Raw genomic sequence first — 20835 nt, 5'->3', positions numbered from 1 at the left:
CCTAACCCTTGAATACAATGTAATAGCGAGAGAGCATTCACCTGTTAATCTGCTTTCTGAAATGGTACCCATCTTTCCTCCTTTTAAGTACGTTCAACTGTTACTCGCTATCCGGTATGGGACTAAAAATTTAAGTTAAAATGTCGCGCGAGCAAGCTTCAGACGGAGATTCTATTTTCTCTGCTATGGGATAAAAATACAGGTCCCCCCGTCCTGCGCACCCGTAACTTAACTGTACACGCCTACACGCCTTGTATTCCATTCACATGCTGCCACTCTGTTGATCTGTTCCATCATGTTCAAATTGTCCTCTGAACTGAAACCTGATGCACAGATAGTCCAGCGGATCCATGGCTAATACCCCCTTTTAGTTCAGTTATTAAAACCAAACCAGCCATAAGAGTCAGCTAACCCTAAACCAAAACAAAACCATGGCTTCCCGCACGGCCGCACTAACCAGATGCACCATTGAATGAATGAAAACAAGAAGAAAACAACCATCTCTGTTGATTTTGAAATCCCCCAAAACCCTACTTAGAATAGAGTAATCAAGCACATAGTGGTTCACTTCTCACACAGAATCGGATGTGGTTACGAACCTGCACGTGTCGCCGGCTCCCAACGCTCAGTTAATGCCGCTGATCGCCGTCCGTCCCACGGCCGTCGTCGTCAGGGAGAGAACTGAGGGGGGCGCGAAGACAGAGGCTGGGTGGTTCGAAGGCTCGAAGCAGATGAAGGAGCTAGCTGGGTCGAACCGGTCTTGGTCCCACTCGTCAGGCGCCACATTGGCAAAACCACCCACGGCCACTTATAAGGCTGGTTGTAATGGGAGTATCATATACTCAATCCATATACTCGTATAATGCATATGGTACTGGTGTATAATACTAGCTCCCTTTGTTCCTAAATATTTGTCTTTTTAGAGATGTCAAATGAACTATCACATACGGATGTATATAGACATATTTTAGAGTGTAGATTTACTCATTTTGCTCCGTATGTAGTCACTTGTTGAAATGTCTAGAAAGACAAATATTTAGGAATGGAGGGAGTATCATATACTATTAATCCCTCTATTCATAAATATAAGACGTTTTAGAGACTTGTATGGTCAGTCTAGAACGTCTTATATTTGTGAACAGAGGAAGTATCATGTAGTACTTTATTTATTGCCATGTATGACACATACTCCTAGTAGCATAGCATTTATTATGATACGCTATCATGATATGATACTCAATACTCTCTTTCTCTATTTAATTCAATGACACCTCATCAAAATTGTCTATTCCCTCCGTTCCTAAATGTAAGTCTTTGTAGAGTTTCCAGTATGAACCACATTCGGATGCATATAGATGCATTTTAAGTGTAGATTCATTCATTTTGCTCCGTATGTAGTCCATCTAGTGGAATCTCTACAAAGACTTATATTTAGGAACGGATAGGAATGGAGGGAGTAGTTGGCATGCATGCATGATACTGGAGTATGATACATTACAACCAGCCTAAACTCGCTTGAATCGCGAACCCGCCCGACCCTCTCCGGCTCTCTCCCCCACCCCCGTCTTCTCCCACGCTCCAGAACCTTGTTTTGCTGTCTAGTCACAGGACTCCCTTGTCAAGATGGCCGGCGAGACCAGCACCAGGCACCCCCTCTTCGGCGGCGCCATCTCCACCGCCTTCCCCGCCCGGTTCCAGGTACCGCAACGCCCTTCTCCATCGCACACATCGCTTGCTCCTCCTCCTGCTGCTCCCGCTGACGCCGTTTCTGTTTAGTTTTGGTACTGTTTGGTTTGGTCAGGATGTGAGCAACATTCACGAGGTCCCCGACCACCAGGTTCGTCCGATTCCCCCTTACATGGTCTCGTTTGGAGCGCGCTGGTTGGTGTTGGGGATCGTAGCAGAAATTTAAAATTTTCTACGCATCACCAAGATCAATCTATGGAGTAATCTAGCAACAAGGGGAAGGAGAGTGCATCTACATACCCTTGTAGATCGCTAAGCGGAAGCGTTCAAGTGAACAGGGTTGATGGAGTCGTACTCGTCGTGATCCAAATCACCGATGATCCTAGCACCGAACGGACGGCACCTCCGCGTTCAACACACGTACGGAACGGAGACGTCTCCCACGCCTTGATCCAGCAAGGAGGAAGGAGAGGTTGAGGAAGAGAGTCCAACAGCAGCATGACGGCGTGGTGGTGATGGAGTGGCAGTTCTCCGGCAGGGCTTCGCCAAGCTCACGCGGAGGAGAAGAGGTATTGGAGGGGAGGGGCTGCGCCAGCAGGGGAAGAACTTCGTGTGTTGGCTGCCCCTTTGCCTCCACTATATATAGGGGGAGAGGGAGGGCTGCGCCCCCACCTAGGGTTTCCACCCTAGGGGTGGCGGCAGCCCCAATCCCCATCTTAGGGTGGCGGCCAAGTGGGGGGAGAGGAAGGCGCACCAGGCATGGGCCTTAGGGCCCATCTGCCCTTAGGGTTTGCCCCCTCTTCTCTCTAGGCGCATGGGACTTGGTGGGGAGGCGCCCCAGCCCACCTAGGGGCTGGTCCCTTCTCACACTTGGCCCATGTATGCCTCCGGGGCTGCTGGCCCCACCTGGTGGACCCCTGGACCCCTCCGGTGGTCCCGGTACACTACCGGTGATACCCGGAACACTTCCGGTGGCCAAAACCATACTTCCTATATATCAATCTTTACCTCCGGACCATTCCGGAACTCCTCATGACGTCCGGGATCTCATCCGGGACTCCGAACAACATTCGGTAACCGCGTACATACTTTCCCTATAACCCTAGCGTCATCGAACCTTAAGTGTGTAGACCCTACGGGTTCGGGAGTCATGCAGACATGGCCGAGACAACTCTCCTGTCAATAACCAACAGCGGGATCTGTATACCCATGTTGGCTCCTACATGTTCCACGATGATCTCATCGGATGAACCACGATGTCAAGGATTCAATCAATCCCGTATACAATTCCCTTTGTCTATCGGTACGATACTTGCCCGAGATTCGATCGTCGGTATCCCGATACCTTGTTCAATCTCGTTACCGGCAAGTCTCTTTACTCGTTCCGTAACACATCATCCCGTGATCAACTCCTTGGTCACATTGTGCACATTATGATGATGTCCTACCGAGTGGGCCCAGAGATACCTCTCCGTTTACACGGAGTGACAAATCCCAGTCTCGATTTGTGCCAACCCAACAGACACTTTCGGAGATACCTGTAGTGAACCTTTATAGCCACCCAGTTACGTTGTGACGTTTGGTACACCCAAAGCATTCCTACAGTATCCGGGAGTTGCACAATCTCATGGTCTAAGGAAATGATACTTGACATTAGAAAAGCTTTAGCATACGAACTACACGATCTTTGTGCTAGGCTTAGGATTGGGTCTTGTCCATCACATCATTCTCCTAATGATGTGATCCCGTTATCAACGACATCCAATGTCCATGGTAAGGAAACCGTAACCATCTATTGATCAACGAGCTAGTCAACTAGAGACTTAATAGGGACATGGTGTTGTCTATGTATCCACACATGTATCTGAGTTTCCTATCAATACAATTCTAGCATGGATAATAAACGATTATCATGAACAATGAAATATAATAATAATAACTAATTTATTATTGCCTCTAGGGCATATTTCCAACAGTCTCCCACTTGCACTAGAGTCAATAATCTAGTTCACATCGCCATGTGATTAACACTCACAGGTCACATCGCCATGTGACCAACATCCGAAGAGTTTAGTAGACTCAATAATCTAGTTCACATCACTATGTGATTAACACTCAATGAGTTCTAGGTTTGATCATGTTATGCTTGTGAGAGAGGTTGTAGTCAACGGGTCTTTCCATATTCAGATCCCTATGTATTTCGAAAACTTTATGTCAAATCATAGATGCTGCTACCACATTCCACTTGGAGCTATTCCAAATTGTTGCTCCATTATACGTATCCGATATCTCTACTCAGAGCTATCCGGATAGGTGTTAAGCTTGCATCGACGTAACTCTTTACGTCGAACTCTTTATCACCTCCATAACCGAGAAACATTTCCTTATTCCTCTAAGGATAATTTTGACCGCTATCTGGTGATCTACTCCTAGATCACCTTTGTACCCTCTTTCCAGACATGTGGCAAGGGACACATCAGGTGTGGTACTCAGCATGGCATACCGTATAGAGCCTATGACAAGAGCATAGGGGACGACCTTCATCCTTCCTCTTTCTTCTGTCGTGGTCAATCTTTGAGTCTTACTCAACTTCACACCTTACAACTCAAGTAAGAACCCCTTCTTTGACTGATCTATTTTGAACTCCTTCAAAAACATGTCAAGGTGTGCGTTCTTTGAAAGTATCATCAGGCGTCTTGATCTATCTCTATAGATCTTGATGCCCAATATGTAAGCATCTTTATCTAGGTCTTCCTTTGAAAATCACTCTTCAAACAACCATTTATGCTTTCCAGAAATTCTACATTATTTCGGATCAACAATATGTCATCCACATATACTTATCAGAAATGTTGAAGTGCTCCCACTCACTTTCTTGTAAATACAAGTTTCTAGCAAACATTGTATAAACCTAAAATCTTTGATCACTCCATAAAAGCATATATTCCGACTCCGAGATGCTTGCTCTAGTCCATAGAAGGATTGCTGGAGCCAGCATACCTTTTAGCATCCTTAGGATTGACAAAAACCTTTTATTGTATCACATACAACTTTTTCTTACGAAAACTGGTAAGAAAACTTGTTTTTGACATCCATCTGTCAGATTTCATAATCGAAAAATACAGCTAATGCTAACATGATTCCGACGGACTTAAGCATCGCTACGGGTAAGAAATTCTCATCGTAGTAAACTCCTTGAACTTGTGAAAAGACTCTTTCCCACAAGTCAAGCTTCATAGACGGTAACATTACCGTCCACGTCCGTCTTCTTCCTAAAGATCCATTTATCTCAATGGCTCGCTGATCATCGGGCAAGTCCACCAAAGTCCATACTTTGTTCTGATACATGGATCCTATCTCGGATTTCATGGCTTCTAACCATTTGTCGGAATACGGGCCCACCATCGCTTCTCCATAGATCGTAGGTTCATTGTTGTCTAACAACATGATATCTAAGACAGGATTACCGTACCACTCAGGAGTAGTACATATCCTTGTCGACCTACGAGGTTCGATAGCAAATTGATCCGAAGCTTCATGATCACTATCATTAACTTCCTATTCAACAGACGTAGGCGCCACAGAAAACATCTTTCTATGTTGCATCACTCTCTGGTTGAAGTAAAGGTTCGACAACCTCATGAAGTTCTATCTTCCTCCCACTCAATTCTTTCGAGAGAAACTCCTTCTCGAGAAAGGACCCTTTCTTAGTGACAAACAATTTGCCCTCGGATCTGAGATAGAAGGTGTACCCAACTGTCACCTTTGGGTATCCTATGAAGATGTGTTTGTCCGCTTTGGGTTGGAGCTTCTCCGACTGAAGCCTTAAGCATCGCAGCCCCAAACATTAAGAAACGACAACTTTGGTTTCTTGCCAAACCAATGTTCATATGGCGTCGTCTCAACAGACTTATATGGTGTCCTATCTAAAGTGAATGCAGCTGTCTCTAATGCATAACCTCAAAATAATAGCGGAAGATCGGTAAGAGACATCATAGATCGCACCATATCTCATAAGATTCGATTATGACATCCGGACACACCATTACCCTGTGGTGTTCCAGGTGGCTTCAACTGTGAAACGATTCCACGATGTCTTAAGTGTTTGCCAAACTCATAACTCAGAAATTCTCATTGATCAGATCGTAGGAATTTGATTTTCTTGTTATGATGATTCTTAACTTCACTCTGAAATTGCTTGAACTTTTCAAACGTTTCAGACTTGTGCTTAATTAAGTAAATATACCTATATCTACTCAAATCGTCAGTGAAGATGAGAAAATAGCGATATCCATCGCACGCTTCAATTCTCATTGGATCACACGCATCAGCATGTATGATTTCCAATAAGTCACTTGCCCATTTCATTGTACCTGAAAACGGGGTCTTAGTCATCCTTCCCATGAGGCATGGCTCGCATGTGTCAAGCGATTCAAAATCAAGTGACTCCAAACATCCATCGATATGGAGTTTCTTCATGCATCTTACGCCAATATGACTTAAGCGGCAGTGCCACAACAAAGTGGTACTATCATTATTAACTCTACATCTTTTGGCGTGAACATGTGTATTACCACGACCGAGATTTAATGAACCATTCACATAGGGTGCATGACCATGAAAGGTATTATTCATGTAAACAGAATAACCATTATTATCTAACTTAAATGAATAACCGTATTGCAATGAACATGATCTAATCATATTCATGCTCAACATAGACACCTGATAACATTTATCTAGGTTCAATACTAATCCCGAAGGCAGATGGAGCGTGCGATGGTGATCTCATCAACTTTGGAAACACTTCCAACACACATCGTCACCTCGTCCTTAGCCAGTCTGCGTTTAGTCCATAGCTTTTGTTTCAAGTCACCAATAATAGCAACTGAACCGGTATCCAATACCCAGGTGCTACCAGGAGTACTAGTGAGGTACACATTAATAACACGTATATACTTTGAAGTTGCCAGCCTTCTTATCTACCATGCATTTGGGGTAATTCCGCTACCAGTGACCGTTCCCCTTACAATAGAAGCACTTAGTCTCGGGTTCGGGTTCAACCTTGGGTTCCTTCACTGGAGCGGCAACTGGTTTGCCATCCATGAAGTTTCCCTTCTGGCCCTTGCCCTTCTTGAAACCAGTGGTCTTGTCAAACCATCAACACTTGATGCTCCTTCTTGATTTCTACCTTTTTCGGTCTTAAGCACCGCGAACAGCTCCGGGATCAACTCCATCCCTTCACGAAGATCTAGTAGCTTAGTGACCGTGGCTAGAGAATTCTATCAATCACTATCTTATCTGGAAGTTTAACTCCCACTTGATTTAAGTGATTGTTGCACCCAGACATTCTGAGCACATGCTCACTAGCTGAGCTATTCTCCTCCATCTTGTTGGCTAAAGAACTTGTCAGAGGTCTCACACCTCTCAACACGGGCATGAGCCTGAAATCCCAATTTCAGCTCTTGGAACATCTCATATGTTCTATGGCGTTCAAAACGTCATTGGAATCCCGATTCTAAGCCGTAAAGTATGGTGCACTAAACTATCAGGTAGTCATCAGAATGTGTCTGTCAGGTGTTCACAACATCCACAGACGACGTTGTAGGGGTTTGCACATCGAGCGGTGCATCAAAGACGTAAGCCTTCTGTGTAGCAGTGAGGACACTCCTCGGACTACGGACCTAGTCCGCATCATTGCTTACAATATCTTTCAACTTAATCTTTCTCTAGGAACGTATTGAAACAGGGAGCTACAACGTGAGCTATTTATCTACAACATATTTGCAAAGACAATTTAGACTATGTTCATGATAATTGAGTTCATCTAATCAAATTATTTAATGAACTCCCACTCAGATAGACATCCCTCTAGTCATCTAAGTGAAACATGATCCGAATCTACTAGGCCATGTCCGATCATCACGTGAGACGGACTAGTCATCAACGGTGAACATCTCATGTTGATCATATCTTCTATACGACTCATGTTCGACCTTTCGGTCTTCCGTGTTCCGAGGCCATGTCCGTACATGCTAGGCTCGTCAAGTCAACCTAAGTGTTTCGCATGTGTCCCGAGGCCATGTCTGTACATGCTAGGCTCGTCAACACCCGTTGTATTCGAACGTTAGAATCTATCACACCCGATCATCACATGGTGCTTCGAAACAACGAACCTTCGCAACAGTGCACAGTTAGGGGGAACACTTTTCTTGAAATTTTAGAGAGGGATCATCTTATTTAAGCTACCGTCGTTCTAAGCAAATAAGATGTAAAACATGATAAACATCACATGCAATCAAATAGTGACATGATATGGCCAATATCATTTTGCTCCTTTTGATCTCCATCTTCGGGGCTCCATGATCATCGTTGTCACCGGCATGACACCATGATCTCCATCATCATGATCTTCATCATCGTGTCTTCTTGAAGTTGTCTCGTCATCTATTACTTCTACTACTATGGCTAACGCTTTAGCAATAAAGTAAAGTAATTACATGACGTTTAAGTTGACACGCAGGTCATAAATAAATTAAGACAACTCCTATGGCTCCTACGGGTTGTCATACTCATCGACATGCAAGTCGTGATTCCTATTACAAGAACATGATCAATCTCATACATCACATATATCATTCATCACATCCTTTTGGCCATATCACATCACACGGCATATGCTGCAAAAACAAGTCAGACGTCCTCTAATTGTTGTTGCAAGTTTTTACATGGCTGCTATAGGTTTCTAGCAAGAACGTTTCTTACCTACGCGAAAACCACAACGTGATATGCCCATTTCTATTTACCCTTCATAAGGACCCTTTTCATCGAATCCGATCCGACTAAAGTGGGAGAGACAGACACCTGCTAGCCACCTTATGCAACTAGTGCATGTCAGTCGGTGGAACCAGTCTCACGTAAGAGTACGTGTAAGGTCGGTCCGGGCCGCTTCATCCCACGATGCCGCCGAATCAAGATAAGACTAGTAACGGCAAGTAAATTGACAATATCGACGCCCACAACTGCTTTGTGTTCTACTCGTGCATAGAAACTACGGATAGACCTAGCTCATGATGCCACTGTTGGGGATCGTAGCAGAAATTTAAAATTTTCTACGCATCACCAAGATCAATCTATGGAGTAATCTAGCAACGAGGGGAAGGAGAGTGCATCTACATACCCTTGTAGATTGCTAAGCGGAAGCTTTCAAGTGAACGGGGTTGATGGAGTCGTACTCGTCGTGATCCAAATCACCGATGATCCTAGCGCCGAACGGACGGCACCTCCGCGTTCAACACACGTACGGAACGGAGACGTCTCCCACGCCTTGATCCAGCAAGGAGGAAGGAGAGGTTGAGGAAGAGAGTCCAACAGCAGCATGACGGCGTGGTGGTGATGGAGTGGCAGTTCTCCGGCAGGGCTTCGCCAAGCTCACGCGAAGGAGAAGAGGTATTGGAGGGGAGGGGCTGCGCCAGCAGGGGAAGAACTTCGTGTGTTGGCTGCCCCTTTGCCTCCACTATATATAGGGGGAGAGGGAGGGCTGCGCCCCCACCTAGGGTTTCCACCCTAGGGGTGGCGGCAGCCCCAATCCCCATCTTAGGGTGGCGGCCAAGTGGGGGGAGAGGAAGGCGCACCAGGCATGGGCCTTAGGGCCCATCTGCCCTTAGGGTTTGCCCCCTCTTCTCTCTAGGCGCATGGGACTTGGTGGGGAGGCGCCCCAGCCCACCTAGGGGCTGGTCCCTTCTCACACTTGGCCCATGTATGCCTCCGGGGCTGCTGGCCCCACCTGGTGGACCCCTGGACCCCTCCGATGGTCCCGGTACACTACCGGTGATACCCGGAACACTTCCGGTGGCCAAAACCATACTTCCTATATATCAATCTTTACCTCCGGACCATTCCGGAACTCCTCATGACGTCCGGGATCTCATCCGGGACTCCGAACAACATTCGGTAACCGCGTACATACTTTCCCTATAACCCTAGCGTCATCGAACCTTAAGTGTGTAGACCCTACGGGTTCGGGAGTCATGCAGACATGGCCGAGACAACTCTCCTGTCAATAACCAACAGCGGGATCTGTATACCCATGTTGGCTCCTACATGTTCCACGATGATCTCATCGGATGAACCACGATGTCAAGGATTCAATCAATCCCGTATACAATTCCCTTTGTCTATCGGTACGATACTTGCCCGAGATTCGATCGTCGGTATCCCGATACCTTGTTCAATCTCGTTACCGGCAAGTCTCTTTACTCGTTCCGTAACACATCATCCCGTGATCAACTCATTGGTCACATTGTGCACATTATGATGATGTCCTACCGAGTGGGCCCAGAGATACCTCTCCGTTTACACGGAGTGACAAATCCCAGTCTCGATTTGTGCCAACCCAACAGACACTTTCGGAGATACCTATAGTGAACCTTTATAGCCACCCAGTTACGTTGTGACGTTTGGTACACCCAAAGCATTCCTACGGTATCCGGGAGTTGCACAATCTCATGGTCTAAGGAAATGATACTTGACATTAGAAAAGCTTTAGCATACGAACTACACGATCTTTGTGCTAGGCTTAGGATTAGGTCTTGTCCGTCACATCATTCTCCTAATGATGTGATCCCGTTATCAACGACATCCAATGTCCATGGTCAGGAAACCGTAACCATCTATTGATCAACGAGCTAGTCAACTAGAGGCTTACTAGGCACATGGTGTTGTCTATGTATCCACACATGTATCTGAGTTTCCTATCAATACAATTCTAGCATGGATAATAAACGATTATCATGAACAATGAAATATAATAATAATAACTAATTTATTATTGCCTCTAGGGCATATTTTCAACAGTTGGTTCGTTCCCTTACTGATCGATGTGTGTGGTTCTGCTGCGTAACTAGGAAGTTTTCGTCAATCCCGCCCGTGAAGAGAGCCTCATCTTCGAGCTGCTCGACCTCAAGGGCGAGGTGGAGGATGGCGGCAGCGCGCTCTGGTTCCTGCGCGATGTCGCCAACGAGCAAGATGCGGGTGATCTCTACTCCTAATGGAGGAGTCTGTACGTCGTTTCGTTCGTTCGCTCCATCTAACAAAGCCTCGACACCCTCACCGCTAATTCCTTCGTATCCCATCTGGCTCAAATATTGCGATTTGTTTCCATCTCTACTCCTAATGGAGGAGTCCGTACGTCGTTTTGTTCGTTCGCTCCATCTAACAAAGCCTCGACACCCTCACCGCTAATTCCGTCGTATCCCATCCGGCTCAAATATTGCGATTTGTTTCCATAAGTGTGGCAATCCTAAATTTCCTAAATCCCATCCCTTGCCATTTCCTTTTTTTTGAAACTCTAGCCACGATGCTCCATCTCAATCTCTCTCGCATCAGCAGAGATCCCCTCGTATCCCATCTGGCTCAACAATTACGATTTGTTTCCGGGTGTAGCGATCCCAACTTTTCTAAAGCCCACCCCTTCACATTTCTTTGTTTCTGAAACTCTAGCCATGATGATGCTCCATCTCTATCTCCCTCGCATCGGAGCAGACTGGTTCGATGCTCGTCGATGGCCGAGGATGGCAGCTATGGTGGCGAGGAGGTGGCAGCGAGGTGACAAGGCGGAGTGGCCGTGTAGCATGCGGTGAGGGAAAGTAGTCAAGGGCAGGCTCATCGGCATCCACCTCGACTTCGGCGGCGGCGAAAGAGGCTCACTACTTAAATTTCATGGTGCTGGTTGCCTTGCCAAGCTAGGCACGTGCCTGCGTTCGTGTTGCAGATCCTAGGGTGGAGCGTGCAGTAGGCCTCGCCCCGACGCTGCTCCGCCGGGTGGTTGGGCTGCTAGCGGCACAGTCTGGCGCGCGAACATTACATGAACGCATCAACCCAGTTGCTTCCGAATAGAAGCTTGGTGCACCTCATCGAGGCCTGTGGTCTGTCGCGGTCTCCCTGGCGTCCAGGACAGCGTCCATGGAGCACCTCGTCAAGGCATGTGTTCTGCCATGGTGGTGGTGCAAAGTCGGCGTGGTCAAGGTGACATAGGCCGTGTTGGACCCGACATATGGTGGTATTCCATCAACGGCAAGGTCAGCACTCTGCCTGATGTATCCTGTTGTACACCGCTTTTTCTGCAGTTCTATGACGTCAACGCGCTCCGCGAGCGGCAGTCGGCACTTTCTCCATGGCACAAAGGTGCTCGACGTGACCCAACAGAGATCCGAGCTTTGTGTTTGGCTCCCTCGCTCGATCACCCAACGCCGTCGGCAAGCACACCTTCCACGGACGGGACGACGGCCTAACGTGTCCGACAGTCTGGTTAATTCCGATGCACAGAAATCTCAGCGCATGCCGGTACACTGCTGCTGCTGCCCATGTCTCGGATCTGTCCCCGTCTGAGTTTGCCATCTCAATCTATTTACTTGGTGATGCTAGGGTTCAGATCTTAGGGGTAATTCGTTAACCATAACAAGCCAAGGGTATTTAGTGAATATTTTCTTTTAATCCGAATTACTCAAATACACACGTGAGTTAATTCGGCCATTAAGCGAGGGTTTCGTAAGGACTGGTACGAATCCGGGGAATGTATAGTTTGTGTTGTGAAGCTGGTTTATGTTGTAGAGCACTGTAGTCTGCCGTTTTCTGCAATTCATTTCACAGAGGAGTTTATAAATCTTACTCACTAATTGAATGTTCAATTCTGAAATCTAGACAACCAGCTGTACTGTGTAGTTCTGCAAGAACTATAGGTGCTAACTATGGCCATGGTGTGAAGTTTTGAATTGAACATTTAATTGTGATAACTTCATGTGAGGGTTATCAATTGCTTGCATGAAATAGTTTTGTAATTGTACCTTCGTTCTCATAAGTCCCTTACAGAACGGCGAATCAGTCGGTCTGATGGTAACCTGGGCTAGCGTTTTCGAGTGTAAATACTTATTGCGTAGGATTTGAGACCACATGCCCTCAGGCTCTGTTTTGCTCCGTTTGCGAGCTGTAAGACCTTTACGATGATACTTTCTGGATTTTTAATAAGAGGGACGCATGCATCATCATGATGCAGAGGCCGGGGCTACCTCCATTTCCAAAAAAAAACAGTTACAAGCTTGGGATCCTACTATACTATTCATATGGCGCTATGTATTTTGCTTTTTATGCAACATTGTTATACATTTCCTACCTCTATGTCTTATGCTAGAGATGTCTTACATGGTTTAATTTCCTTTTCTCTGTTTGAGAAATAATTGTAATCCTAGGTATCTTGATATAATGGCTTCTGAAGGCATACAAATCACACAACTTTCCTTGGACGCTGATCTATCAACACATATTCATCACCATATCACAATCTACAACACTGTAATCCGAGGTGCTGGTTTATTTCTAATACTCATATATCAGAGTGTGAGTTATTTTCCAAATAAATTTTTTCTGTGCAACATAAATATTTTATTATTATTCTATAGGAAAGTATATGACATTCCTTCCAAGAATTAATTGTTCTAATGATAGTAGAGGGCCTCCATGCACAGGGTAACGATTAAAGCTTTGGCCTTACACGGTAATTTTGGGAGCAATGCTAAGTTGCTAACTTATATTTTGCCATTATAGTTTGTTTTGTAGGCCTCATTTTTACCATATTGGCATAGGTTAATACACAATTACATTGTGGTCATATTATTTGAAATGCTTTTTTTGTTCGATAGAATTGTTTCAACCTTGCGACCATTCAAAGAAAATTATACTGTCACCCAGGCCAAAGAGGAGGGGCCATATGGGGAACACGCATCAACCACCAGGGATGAAACCCCATCGCGGCCGACGACCAGACAATCAACCAGAACATGACCAACTACCAATGTGGCAATGCCTCTCACCGGTTGGAGATGAGCGGACGGGAGAGGATGTGCAAGATCCGACAGAACACCACCAGATTTGGTAAGTAACTAAAAAACCAAGATAACAAGGAGCGGTATTTTATGGTTGGAAAGGCGGGGATCACTAATAGATCAATGTTTGTATTCTTGTTGCCATATGGGAAACACGCATCAACCACCAGGGATGAAACCCCATCGCGGCCGACGACCAGACAATCAGCCAGAACGTGACCAACTACCAATGCGGCAATGCCTCTCACCGGTCGGAAACGAGCAGACGGGAGAGGATGTGCAAGATCCGACAGAACACCACCAGATTTGGTAAGTAAGGTAAAAAACCAAGATAACAAGGAGCGGTATTTTAATGGTTGGAGAGGCGGGGATCACTAATAGATCAATGTTTGTATTCTTGTTGCGTTGGTGTTGAAGAACGAGAGATTTACCAACGACAAATAGTGTACGTATGTATCTTACTTTTCTTATCAACAACACAATGAAACGTTTGCATAATTTGAAGTTTTAACCCATGGCAATGCACGAGCATAAGCTAACAAACTAATGTCTACTTGAAAAACGATGTAAGCATTTAATGTATTGCAAGAAATTTGTGTGGACCTGTCTGCTGGAGTGGAGGCCCAGCCAGACTCTCTCAGTGTTGGCGCCTACTACTCGGAGCGGCGAGCGGCAGTTAGTGGATGGCGGAAGAGCCCTGTCGCCGTGCAGCTTGGAGGGGGAACGCGACGCCCTCGGCACCAGAAATCGGCCTAGGATGGCAGATCGATGGTGCGGCTCGCCTGTTGTTGGCACCGAAAATCGGCCTGGGATGGCCAGATCGACGGCACGGCTTGACGGCGGTCGGATCCGGCTGCTCACCCGGACACATGGCGGGGAGTGGAGAAGGCGGGCGAGATCTCGATGGAGGGGCTGGGAGGTGCCGATGAGCATGGAGGGGAGGAGGCAGGGACATGCCAGGGGGAAGATGTGGCAGCCAGGACATCGTGGCGGAGAGGGATGGCGGGGGCGACGTCATGACGGAGAGAAGGAGTGGGAGGGTGAGAGAGGGAGGGGTGCGTGCGGTGAGAGAGTGGTTGAGGTGGTACGCAGGGTAGGTAAGCTAAAAACTAGGTATGTGAAAATAATTTATTTTTCCTTATGTTTATTAATATAAAATATCATTTATATATGTTTATATATTTATATGTAATTTCGGATACCCATTTTTTGCAAATAAAATCAGTTGTGTTAGTCTCAAATTTGTTTTCATATACTATACAATATATACTTATATAATGTAGTATAAATTTTATTCCAGTTTTGTTTGTCGGAGATAAGAAGTGATGGATTTGGATGATGTTTTAAAAATATTAACTGCCATTAGCGTGTAAAATTTAACATGTGTTATGGCAGAATATTTTAGATGCCCGTGGCAACGCACGGGCATTCTACTAGTAACCTGGTAATGTCCTGGCTTCACTCTGTGAATAGCTTAGCCACTTGGCCCTATAAATTTCGATTCATTGCCATTAAACAACAGTTCTCCCTGCTTGGCTTTCTGTCCAAAACAACCGTATTCTTCTTTCGACAATAAAAGCAGCTGTACTCACGAATTCTTTGCCTGCTTCATGTGCATTGAATGGTCATGAACTCACGGTTGTTAAATTTCCGATCCAAGTGGATTTTACTCATGTTGGTAACTTACCTCTTTTTTTGTCGGTTAGGTGGTCGAGCACTCTGGGACAGTTGAGCTAGCTGGTCTGCGCTCCGGGGAAGCACCTGCAGTGGCTGGAACTGCAATTGGCAAGCTGGTAAGCAAACGTCCTGTGCCATATCCAGATTACCCTGCTCCTTGCCTTCAATCGACCTCCAGTTGATTAGTTTCCATCTGTGCTTCCCTGGATATGATACCTTTAATTGCACAAGTCAGCTCAGTCTCATAATTTGATATTTCTGTTCCTTGGCATTCATTATATGATGGCCACTTCACACCGGCAGTGAATAAAATTTACTTAAGGATCTCACGCTTGATTTCGGCATCTGTAGGCTGTTTCAAAAGGGAGGCAAGGCAGAGAAGCACAGAACATTGTTCGGGTGAGTACACCCATCCCTTGGAATTATGGTTCAACAGTTAATGTTTGCTTTTTCAACTGAGCATTGGGCTACCTTTGCAGCTTTACTTGGCAAACATACGTCTCAAGAATGCAGCAACTGATGTAGTTATCACCGCCAGTGGCGGAGCCAGGATTCGAGTATAGGGGGGGCCAAGTACATATATTGATCTAATCATCTCGTTGGTAATTACTCATCGCTACTACTAAAATTGTCGATCATTGGGGGGGGGGGGGGGGGGGGGGGGGGGCAGGCCCCTGCTCGTCCCCCCTGGCTCCGCCCCTGATCACCGCATACAAGCCGCTCGTGATAAAGTAAGCTTAGCAGATCACTATGACATACTTCCTCTGATTAATGAAATTTTATGAACCAATCTTTTATTAAAAAAATTACCTTCTCAAGTAGAAAGTCTTGTTCAGATTTATCATCATAGCTAGTACTATTTATCACCATTTATCAATCTTTGTATGACTTGATTATTATACAGTGCTTAGGAGAACTATGTATTATTTGGTATAATCTGAACTTGCATAAATCTGATCTATATCGACATGTTTGAATGACAATCCATAACTTCTTATGCAGTAGCAATTATGCTTACTAATCATGTGGGTTTTAAACTCCCTTGTCTCTGTCATCTTTATAATTCAGAATGACAATCCTGCCCTGCTCAATTTTTTTCAGTTCATTATCTAGGCTACACACGTTGAATAAAATTGTATTATCGTAGTAGTATGGTCAATGGCAGAACTAAAATATGAAACAAAAAACCTTCTCGGTTGATGAAACAGAAGCCTCTTTTGCTCAGGGCCTCATGTAGTTACTTCAGTTTTCTACCTAGGCTAGTCATGTTGAGTGCTATAATAGTACTATGGGGAGACCAAAATGCCAAAACTAGATTTTATACTTTTCAGCTGAAATGCAGATGAAACAGTGTAATGATGCATCACAAGTAATGTGGAGATAGTCGTATTAGATCTGAGTGAAAGCAAGTAAAATTAGTATGGACTTACATATCCAAGTTAACAACTAGCTAGGTACGATGCCTTGATTTTTATGCTCGGGTATTATGTTTGTGCTGCCCACTTCTACAATGTTACAGGCTGCCCCTTGAATGATATATTTTTCTGTCATTTTTATTTCAGTCCTTTGAGTGAAAGTGCCCAGGCAGTTGCAGCTGGACCAGCAGTACCCGCAGAACAAGCAGGATGCTTGCCAATGTCGGAGGTCTTCAGACTTGCAGTGATGAACTTCGATGTACATGATTGGAACCTTTTCAATGGCAGCGGTTGAAGCAGGGACGGTAAAAAGGTGTTCTGCAAAGGAATCAGGAATGTACTTTCCTTGAGCGAAAACTAGTATCTGAATTTTCCTTTAGAGTAGTTATTTTTTGTTGCTGAAAATGCTATCAGTCCAGCACTTAGCGTATGAAGTGTCATCCAAAGAACCCTGGTTGAAGTTCAATATATCATGTTAGCTTCTACTAGAATTTACTTGAATGGTTCTTAGTACTTGCTATTTCATCGATAAATACTGCATACAGTATGTCTTATCATGGGGCATTGAGTAGAGAGAGCTCAACTCTGAATTCTAAATATCTTGATTCTATCAAGTTAAACACGGGCCATTTGGGTATAGAGATTCGAGATGTTTTGATCCATCTGAATGCTTCAGAGTGGAAAGACACCCTCTGTGGTCTGTGCATTGTATGGTCTGCAATATCTATCCCTGATGAGTTCCATGTATTCTTGACCACTCACACACTGATTGGCACCAAGCATATAGGATGGCAAACATGTGAACCATGATGTCCAACGAAAATACGACCCACAAAAGTTGTGGGTCTACTCTCTAAGTAGTTCATGCCATCATCCACCTAGGCTCGGCGCGCAGATCGCAATCTCTTATCTTGTGAGTCAATTTGTGTGGACAACTCTGATAATGAGTTTTCGCACAAATGAAATAAAAACTCTGATAATGGGCTGCATGGTTGTGCTCCCTTTAATTTTGCAATTGTCATCAGAAGTTCAAACTTTTCATTTTATGGTAACTTTCGTGTATGGTTCAAACTTTTCTTCCTGAGTTGATCATGCATGTTTAGATAGCAGTAAAGGTCAAAACGATGGAAATGTTCGAAGAACAAGTTGAATTCTACATCAGAACCTGGCAAACGATAGTATATATTACAGATGCACAGCGTTGAGACTTCCTTTGCAGGAAGTCTATTATAATCCGTGTCTGGACACTGAAAAATCAGAGAAAGAAAAAAGAAGAACAAGAAAAGAAAGGAAAAAAAAGAAGCTGTTGGGAGCTCGATACTTCGAATTCTCATTACAAAGAATCGATCATCCGTGACGATGGCTGGGGAAAATTTCGAGAGGAGTCACTTCACAGGGCAATAATGCCGCCGTCCGGCGTTCACTTCCATTGGTCGGCGACGATGTCGGCGAGGTCGACGACCCTCTGGGAGTAACCCCACTCGTTGTCGTACCACGCGATGACCTTGACCATGTCGTCTCCCATGACCATGCTGAGCGACGCGTCGATGGTGGAGGACACGTCGGAGCACCTGAAGTCGACGGACACGAGCGGCTCGTCGCAGACGTCGAGGATGCCCTTGAGCTCGTTGGCGGCGGCGTCGCGGAACGCCTGGTTCACCTCCTCGGCGAGGGTCTTCTTGGAGACCTGCACCACGAGGTCGACGACGGACACGTTGGGGGTGGGCACCCGGAGCGCGATCCCGTTGAGCTTGCCCTTGAGGTTGGGCAGCACCAGCGCCACGGCCTTGGCCGCGCCGGTGGAGGTGGGCACGATGTTGAGCGCGGCGGCGCGGGCACGGCGCAGGTCGCGGTGGCTCGCGTCCAGCAGCCTCTGGTCGCCGGTGTAGGAGTGGGTTGTGGTCATGGTTCCCTTGATGATGCCTGCGCCATTGCCACCGCCATTTTTAGTTACTTAAAGAAGTTGATTCAGTTGAGGGAGAGAGACGGGACGGGGTGACGGGCACGTACCGAACTTTTGGTCGAGCACCTTGACGAAGGGGGCGAGGCAGTTGGTGGTGCAGGAGGCGTTGCTGATGATGGTGTCGGCGTGGGTGTAGAGGTCGGCGTTGACGCCGCAGACGTAGGTGGGGATGTCGCCCTTGCCGGGCGCGGTGATGAGCACCTTCTTGGCGCCGGCCTCGAGATGCTTGCCCGCGCCGGCGCGGTCGACGAAGACGCCGGTGCCCTCGATGACGAGGTCGATGCCCATCTCGCCCCACGGCAGGTTGGAGGGGTTGCGGTCGGACACCACCTTGATCACCTTGCCGTCCACGGAGATGGCGTTGTCGCCCACGGGCTTGACGTCCGCGTCGAAGATGCCCAGCGTGGAGTCGTACTTGAGGAGGTGGGACGCCTGCTTCACGCCTCCGGTGTCGTTGATGGCGATCACCTCCAGCGGCGAGCTGTCGCCGCGCCCGTGCCAGCACCGCAGGAAGTTGCGCCCGATGCGCCCGAACCCGTTGATCGCCACCTTGAGTTTGGCCTCCGTCGGCGCCTTGCGCGACCCGCCGCTGGTGCTCACCTGCAAGCACAGCGCCGCCGCGTCACGCACACACGCTCCCATGGCACGCGGCCAAGCAAGCTACATTCCGCCGATCATGTCATACCGCGTACGTCCTGAAGGAAACCGCGGACATGAAGTCGTCGGAGGTGGCATTCCGCCGGAGCGGCAGCGACGACGAGCTCCTCAGCCCGGAGAACTCCAGCATGCCCCCCTGGATCGAGTATTCGAGTTGGACGCAAATCACTTACAGAACCGTGCGTGACAAACAGGGAAGAACTGTAGGACGCAGGCATGGAATGGAACATGGGACATACCTGGAGTGGCGCCATGGCCGTGGAGAGCATGGGCGACGCCATGTCCAAAGGGTCTGATCAGATAGGGGGGAAGATCAAGGACGGTGAGGCGGGCGTGGCTGTATATACGGGTTAGGGGATTGGAGCTTGTGGTGCACGCGGGGTGGGAATTGAGATCGTGAGGCCCGGATTGGGCGAGAGATGAGATTTTGGATAGCCCAATGTATGGCTGCCAGTGCCCGCCATCGCGGCTCCCACACTTCGCTATTCCGGTCGATATGTGGCTTTTCGCTTCTTCATTCATGTGACCCTTCCTTCGTCATGTGCCTGATCGCATATGTTTTTTTCTTGTTCTTTTGTGATTATTTGTTGCAATGTACATACATCCTGTATTGTTGATGTAATGCTCGCTCGCTCGCTGGATATTGCGCGTTCCGTTCTGTGGACGTCGCGCAGAGCACCGTTTCGATCCGAGTTTCTGGGGTGACTCGACAAACGTTGAACGTTGTGAGCTGGCCATATGAAGATGTCAATAATGGGTCCTCAATATGGTTAGAAGGATAGTGGTATCCCCAGTCATCAGCGTTTGTGTGTGCATTTATATATAAACTTTTGTGTCTATTAAAAAAGGAAACTGAGGATTTTTGAATAGTGGCAGATGAAATAAAGCCATTTCATTCGCAAAAAAGGGTAAAGCCTTTTCACCTTTCCTTGCCCCTGTTTTCTGGCAGAGACACGAGGACGGGTGCCGACACCATCCTTTTCAGCTCTGTTTACAATATTTATTCGGAAGTACTTCATGGACAATGTTTGCTATATGACATTAGCACGACGGCTAATCCAACCGCCTACTGCTGTTTAGATTTGTCCATGGATGGTGCAATATTGCTTGTAGATCCATCTAAGATTTGATTCCCAATAAAAAATAGAATAGAAAAATATGGACAAAAAATAAATCCACTCGGTTTCAGACTTGGTACAACCCAAAAACATCATTCTTTTTGGGTTGCACAACCAAAAAATCATTCTGAAGGTCTACAGGAAGATAAAAAAGGGATTGTATCAAGAACTATTGTAGACCTTTACGAGTCTTACAACCAATTTGACTGGAAAGTCCAATGGCAAAAAGAAGGAGATTTGTTAGCTCACTATTTAGTACGAGTTGGTGAAATGAGGGAATCCATCAAAATAATTCAACAAGCTGTAGAAAAATCCCTGAAGGACCTTGATACGTCTCCAACGTATCTATAATTTTTGATTGTTTCATCTTGTTATATTATCATTCTTGGATGTTTTATAATCATTTTATATCTTTTTTGGTACTAATCTATTGACATAGT

At 46.3% G+C, this 20835-nt stretch overlaps 1 protein-coding gene and 1 pseudogene across 2 annotated transcripts; one reads left to right on the top strand and one right to left on the bottom strand.

The window, feature by feature from the left end:
* Nucleotides 1-1623: 1623 nt before the first annotated feature.
* On the top strand, nt 1624-17997 carry LOC125538675 (uncharacterized; annotated as a pseudogene). The gene is made up of 8 exons (XR_015616900.1): nt 1624-1698; nt 1802-1837; nt 10593-10763; nt 15272-15358; nt 15594-15641; nt 15722-15767; nt 15943-15973; nt 16805-17997. The product of XR_015616900.1 is annotated as an uncharacterized LOC125538675 (transcript).
* Nucleotides 17819-19754, bottom strand: LOC125538674 (glyceraldehyde-3-phosphate dehydrogenase A, chloroplastic). Its single transcript, XM_048701944.2, has 4 exons — nt 19517-19754; nt 19306-19413; nt 18668-19220; nt 17819-18580 (listed from the first exon to the last, which is right to left on the bottom strand). The coding sequence occupies exons 1-4, from the start codon at nt 19556-19558 to the stop codon at nt 18078-18080; spliced, it is 1206 nt and encodes a 401-aa protein (XP_048557901.1). The 5' UTR covers nt 19559-19754; the 3' UTR covers nt 17819-18077.
* Between the last annotated feature and the right edge of the window lie 1081 nt (nt 19755-20835).

The sequence above is a fragment of the Triticum urartu genome, chromosome 2A (assembly GCF_056163025.1).
Source record: "Triticum urartu cultivar PI428250 chromosome 2A, HENAU_Tu73, whole genome shotgun sequence".
Lineage (NCBI taxonomy): Eukaryota > Viridiplantae > Streptophyta > Magnoliopsida > Poales > Poaceae > Triticum > Triticum urartu.
This window is presented reverse-complemented; position numbering and strand designations above follow the sequence as displayed.

What these genes read in the sequence shown, in the direction of transcription:
- LOC125538674 (XM_048701944.2), bottom strand. Translation starts at nt 19,558, where the DNA reads ATGGCGTCGCCCATGCTCTCCACGGCCATGGCGCCACTCCAG. An exon ending in CGGCCATGGCGCCACTCCAG is followed by an intron (nt 19,414 to 19,516) that starts GTATGTCCCATG and finishes TACTCGATCCAG; the next exon opens with GGGGGCATGCTGGAGTTCTC. An exon ending in TTTCCTTCAGGACGTACGCG is followed by an intron (nt 19,221 to 19,305) that starts GTATGACATGAT and finishes CTGTGCTTGCAG; the next exon opens with GTGAGCACCAGCGGCGGGTC.